The 6,000-nt window shown below is 44.4% G+C and overlaps 2 protein-coding genes across 2 annotated transcripts; both read left to right on the top strand.

The window, feature by feature from the left end:
• BDF20DRAFT_900501 (uncharacterized protein) lies at positions 1-1,730 on the top strand. Its single transcript, XM_053082741.1, has one exon. It carries the CDS (start codon positions 337-339, stop codon positions 1,636-1,638), a length of 1,302 nt encoding a protein of 433 aa, XP_052931238.1. The 5' UTR covers positions 1-336; the 3' UTR covers positions 1,639-1,730.
• A 2,806-nt stretch (positions 1,731-4,536) lies between these two features.
• On the top strand, positions 4,537-5,127 carry BDF20DRAFT_900496 (uncharacterized protein). The gene is made up of 2 exons (XM_053082740.1): positions 4,537-4,957; positions 5,028-5,127. The coding sequence occupies exons 1-2, from the start codon at positions 4,560-4,562 to the stop codon at positions 5,059-5,061; spliced, it is 432 nt and encodes a 143-aa protein (XP_052931237.1). The 5' UTR covers positions 4,537-4,559; the 3' UTR covers positions 5,062-5,127.
• The last annotated feature ends 873 nt before the right edge of the window (positions 5,128-6,000 follow it).

The following is a 6,000-nucleotide window of genomic DNA, read 5'->3' as shown; positions in this document are numbered from 1 at the left end:
ACAAGTACAAATTTCGCAACAATCACCATTACAACCAAACAATCCACCAAAGACACTAGCAACACCACAGCACCTGTCCAGGACACTCAACAACAGCTCCCAACAGCCTTAACGACACTCTCAACAGCACCTACAGAAAAAAGTACAAACGATCTTGAGATTGCCATCTCAACATCTGCGACATCTGAAAAGCAGAAAAGCCCCTCATCACTTACAGTAAGCAACCCAAACAACAGTTCTAGCGGCCCTCTCAGCGTTTGTGGCAGCAAAAGAACAGCCACTGAAATCTCCACAGCCTTTTTTTCTGCTGACAACGACCATTTACTTCTTTCCACCATGGGAAAAACGACGGTAACTAGAAAATCCAATAACAAAAAAATCAAGCCCATCTCCGCTCCTGTCCCCTCTGACTCTACTGTCTCACCAACCACCGAGCCAGTAGAAATGCAGCTAGAACGCAACCCGGATGTGCTCAACACTCCTACTCTATTTGGGGAAACCACCCCCATTGGTAGTAGTACACCAATCATCGTTCCACCTAATGCACCAGAGTACATTACGGCTCTGTTCAACATGATTCAGGCGCAAAGCTCTCGCCTGACTCAATTGGAGGCTCTAGTAGCTGAAAACGCCCTTCTCAAGGCTGAGAATGACCAACTCCGTAAGCAATTACAACAGCTTCAGCGTTCTCCTACCTTCAACAACGACGTTGATATGGCTGAAACTAGCGATCCATCTCGTGCTCCAGGTGATTTTACTTTCAAAATCCCTACCAACACACCTATGGGTACAAAGTCCTCCCCTTCGCATATCCTAGTTAGGACACCACAAGGATCACAGGCATCGAAATATGCCAATGATGACACACCCAGCACTACTAGCACTCCTCTGCCTCCCCCTCAAATGTCCCCTTATCAAGCTGCAGCTCATCGTGGTATTAAAGCCAACAGCAATAAGCTCGCTCCACCCAAGGTCACTACTGCTGCTCGAAGAGCTGCTGTACGCCTGTTCCAACCTGCATCATCAAATCCAGGTTACCAATACATTCACCTTCCCTGCCGTGTTCGCCATAAGTTGAAAGAATTACGTGCTAAACTTGCTGCCATACACATCAACCCATCGCGCATCCTGGATATCCAATATCCAGCTAAACAAACCGTCAGCCTATTGGTGCACAACGATTATGCACCTATCGTTAAACAACGTCTCACCAAAGCCAAGGTTCCTATTCTTGCAGACTTTGATCCCTTATCTGGTACTATCCTCCATAATACCGAACTAGCCGCTCTCCCAGAGGCAGAAAAACAAGCCAAAGCTCGTGAGTTCCATACCCTCCGTTGCCTCAGAGCCCTGGATTTCATTCGCACTCCAGTAGCCTACGCTGTAGCCAAGACCTTCTTGATCAACACCTGGATCACTCAAGAACATATAGACCAATTACGAAAGGGCATCCCTTTCTTCCCTTCTTCATCGAAAGATTCCCAGCAATCCCAAACCTCACAACCACCCAGCACACAACTTGACGACGATACTCACATCAATGAACTAGCCATTGATGATGTTGATATGACTCAACAGTCGACCACCACTGATACGACTTCTCCTTCAGGTGCTGGTGAACCTGCATCCCAACAATAATGAGTAGTCGATCACTGACTATCTCATGTTGGAATGCTAATGGCATTGCCAAACACACTATATCTTTGATTACAGATCCACTTATGCATTCTACCCTCATTTTTCTAACTGAAACTTGGTTACTTTCTCCATATAGATATCCTACCTCATGGCAACAATATCACACCTATGGCGTTCCCGTTGAGGGGGATGGCTTCCGGGGACAACAAGGCATTACACTATTGGTTAACCCCAATTGTCCCTACCCTGTCACTCATTTTCCATCCTCATCTCCTTACGTCCTTTCATGTCAAATCTCAACCTTTTTAATCCATTGCTTATATCTCCCGCCCTCTATGCCAGCTCCTGATGCCCTCGAAATTATACGCTCCTTACCCATCAATCCTAACCGCACCCATACCAACACCATCTTCTGTGGCGACTTTAACGCTCGTCATGCCCAGCTATTAGGTGATGCCAAATCCACACAACGAGGCTATGCACTCGCACAATGGCTCAACGAAACAGGCTTACGTTGCTGGAATGCTGAACTCACCTATGGCCAGCCCACATACTACTGCTGTAGACGTAGCACCTCTCAAGGCGCTATATTCCAGAGCATCGTTGACCTCATGATATCTACAGACAACATCCAACAACCCGAGCTTATTGTGCATAGCGATATCAGCGCGGGCTCTGATCATCATCCAATTTCCTTCACTTTCCTGAATCCACGCCCACCACCACCCAAGAGCAAACATCCTCGTCGTCTATGGAACCTTGGTAAATTGAAGAATCCTAACTGTACCTACCAATCTCTCTTTTCAGAGAGACTAGCGTCACTCAAACTTCATCTCCAGCATACATTAACAATCGATAACCTTCCTTCACCTCAATCCACCATCAATGCATTGAACAACGACCTCAACAATCTTGTATCTTCATGCTTAGATGATTCAATTGGCCGTCGCTCTCACACGTCAGCTCATAAGTCATGGTTCTGGACGCCTGACCTTCACCGCTTATCCAAACAACGTGAACACGCTCGTTCACGCTGGAGAAGAGAAACAGACCCCTTCCGTCAACTACGACTATATGATCACTACGAAGCACTAGATTCTGATTTCAAAAAAGAATGTAAGAAACGCCAACGTCATACTTGGAGAGCCTTCTGTCATAAGTTGTCTACAGGTGATTTCACTGAGACCATCAAAACAATCAAAGGGATACGAAAAAGCCGTACCACCACTCCACGTTTCAATCATCCTGATGGACCAGACCAAGCGGCTCTAGCCATGTCACGCCATCTTAGAAATATCTTTGCTGGCGACCATCTTCCCGCTGACCGTCAACCACTCCCCCCGAAACCAACAGGCCCTCATCCCTATACCTTTGATGATGCACCTCAACATGATTGTCCCTTTCATGATGACCAAATTTCAGAAATGATACGAAAAAAACTGTCTCGCAACAAAGCACCTGGAGTTGACCATATTCGTACTGAAATCCTCCTACCTATTGAAAAAGCGCTTACCCCTCTTCTTACCTTATTATTTAGGTTATGTTGGAAATGGGCCTGTGTGCCCACCCACTGGACTATAGCCCAAGTAATCCCAATATATAAGAAAGGCGATCCACTTGAGCCAGGCAATTTTAGACCGATTAGTTTAACTTCTGTTTTTCGTAAATTATTTGAATTATGTCTCCAAGATGTGTTAACCTCAACTGCTCCCCCATTAGATATTGTACAAGGTGGTTTTCGCGTTCATCGAAGTGCATTAGATCAGGCCCTCTGCCTCCATGAGCTATGTGAACAACACGCCAAAGATCACTATGGTGAACGACCCGTCCTTGCATTCCTTGACATCAAGTCTGCCTACGACACCGTCGATAGAGCCATTATTTGGCGAGCTTTAGAAACCCATATCTCTGCTCCTCTACTGGCATTACTACAAAGCCTTTTCGATGAAGTCCTTATTCAAGTATTAGTCCAGAACACGACCTCTCCTAGCTTCCACCCTGTCACTGGGGTTCTTCAAGGATCCATTTTATCTCCCTTTTTGTATTCCATATATATCAACAGCCTTCCAACTTTCCTACGAACAGCACGCATTCCCCCAACAGAGCATTTGACCAACCCATCAACCGAAGATTCAATGGTGTTTGGATCAACAGCCTCCTCTACGCAGATGATGTTGTTCTTATTGCCACTGCCGACCTTATGCCTAGGCTCCTCAAAAAAGCTGAACTTCATTCTCAACAACTAGGCTACAGATGGAACCCCGAAAAGTGTGTAATCCTCAACTCACCTACACCTTTAGGAGCGCCACCACTGAAACTATATGATACCGCTATACCATGTGCGGACTCCTTTGTCTACCTTGGTATTCCGTTTAATCAACATGGCAACCTTGATGCAGCCCTTTTATTGCACCGCAATATTAAAAAAGCTCTTCATGCCATGCGTACTGTCTTACAACCCCTAGGTTTACGCTCTCCCTCCTTCTCAAGATTAACCGCTACCCGCCTCTTCACCATGCTTATCCGCCCAATAATGGAATACGGCCTCGCAATTTCGATCTTTCTTAAAAAGCAAATTTTACTCTTCGAGAAAGCCCAAGATCAATGCCTCCGTATTCTCTTTGGTGGACACTCGAAAAGCTCAACCGCAGTCTTCAAACACATGACTAACATCCCCTCCATGGACCAACGAATACAGAGACTTATATTCAAAATGATTTGCCGAGTATATCATCTCCCGGAGGACACTTTATTGAAAACCATCCTTTCCCACTGCACTACGCCCAACTACCGATGGCCACGTCTACTTAAATACAGTATTCTCTGGAAAAGTCTCCCTACGGATGCCCAACAACGGTTAGCCATATACGACAAACCTTCACTACAAGACCAACATTACCTCCGCTATCGCCAATCCACTCATGACACCATCACCAATCCGACAAATACCCCTCCACCACCTGTTTTACTCTCTGCATGCAGAAGTACTATTGGTATTGACCCCATCCTTTTCCTACCCATGTCCACGTTTGATCGCAGTCGCCTTCTTCGATGGCGCATGGGATGGCTTCCCGCTCGCCCGATTGGCTGTAACAAATGTGAAGCTGCACATGCCTCTCGCCAACACCTCATCTCTTGCCTTGATGTTGCTAATCGTCTCAACATCCCTCCAGAGGTCAAACCTAACCCGATCGATTACTTCCTCAACACTTATCTCCCAACATACAAACCTTCGATCGAGCCTCATGAACGCATACAACCGCTGTCACCTTTACGAAAACACCTGGTCACTTACTGGCCGACCCTGTGCCAAATCATGCTGGAGATTGATCAAATATGTCATCCCAACGAAGAATTCACCGGTACATCTTTAATTGTTAATGGTCTACCTCTACTCCAGTGGTATACGCCGACAGTTTCTGATCACCAATGACCTCATCCATATATACCTCAATAAAAATACAAAAAAAAGCAAAAAACCGGATAAACCGATAAAAAAAAAAAAAAAAACCAAAAAAAAAAAAAAAAAAGAAAATCCACCAAAAACAAACCCCGATACTGACTTTTAATGCTTCTGCTACTTTTTACTTTCATGCTACTTTCTCGTAGATCCTGATCTGATGCACTACCTATGGCGCGTCTACCAACCTTTTTAACCAACTGCCTCGCGTAGTTGAATTTTTTAGCTTACCCTTTACTAACCTCTTATATAGCCATAAGTTTTTACTTTCCATAGTCTTTTCCTTATTCCTATATAAGTATGCTCGAGTGGTATCCATATAGCCCTATAGGGATCCGGATACATACCACGTTAAATAAAACCAACCCCCTTTGTCTATACTACACCGGCTTTTTATACTGTCAAGTGAGGGGGCCCTATTGTGTCAGAATTATCGGTTAGATAATTGGGAACCATTTGAGTGTGTATCCCTCCCCCTTAAGCGAACCTTAAGAAATAGAAAAATAGTCTAAGTAAAAAAAATTTAAGAAAAAAACTTTTGCAGTCGAAGAGCCTATTTTATTATATTAAAAATCCTAAGTCCTTTTATATCGTGCAAATTGCCCTAAGTTAACATAAACATAAAAAAAATATATATAAATAGTCATTTGTGTAATTTGATCTTGAATTCATAGTTAAACATTTTCATAAGCATAGAGGTAAATACCATAAATAGCAAAAGGGAAGAAAGACAAAGGAAAGGGTGCATGCCCGGAGGGCTTGGACCGAAGGCACAAATGTCCGAGGGTTTTGACATCTGACCTACTAAATTGGGCAAGAATTTGAAGCCCGCTGTAGTGAGCCGATAAATTAGCTACGGGACTTGTCAATACCATGATGCATGGCGTTTATATTGTACAAAC

This window comes from Mycotypha africana (assembly GCF_025528875.1).
Source record: "Mycotypha africana strain NRRL 2978 chromosome Unknown BDF20scaffold_15, whole genome shotgun sequence".
NCBI lineage: Eukaryota > Fungi > Mucoromycota > Mucoromycetes > Mucorales > Mycotyphaceae > Mycotypha > Mycotypha africana.
Note: the sequence above shows the minus strand (reverse complement) of the source record. Positions and strands in the feature narration are given on the sequence as shown.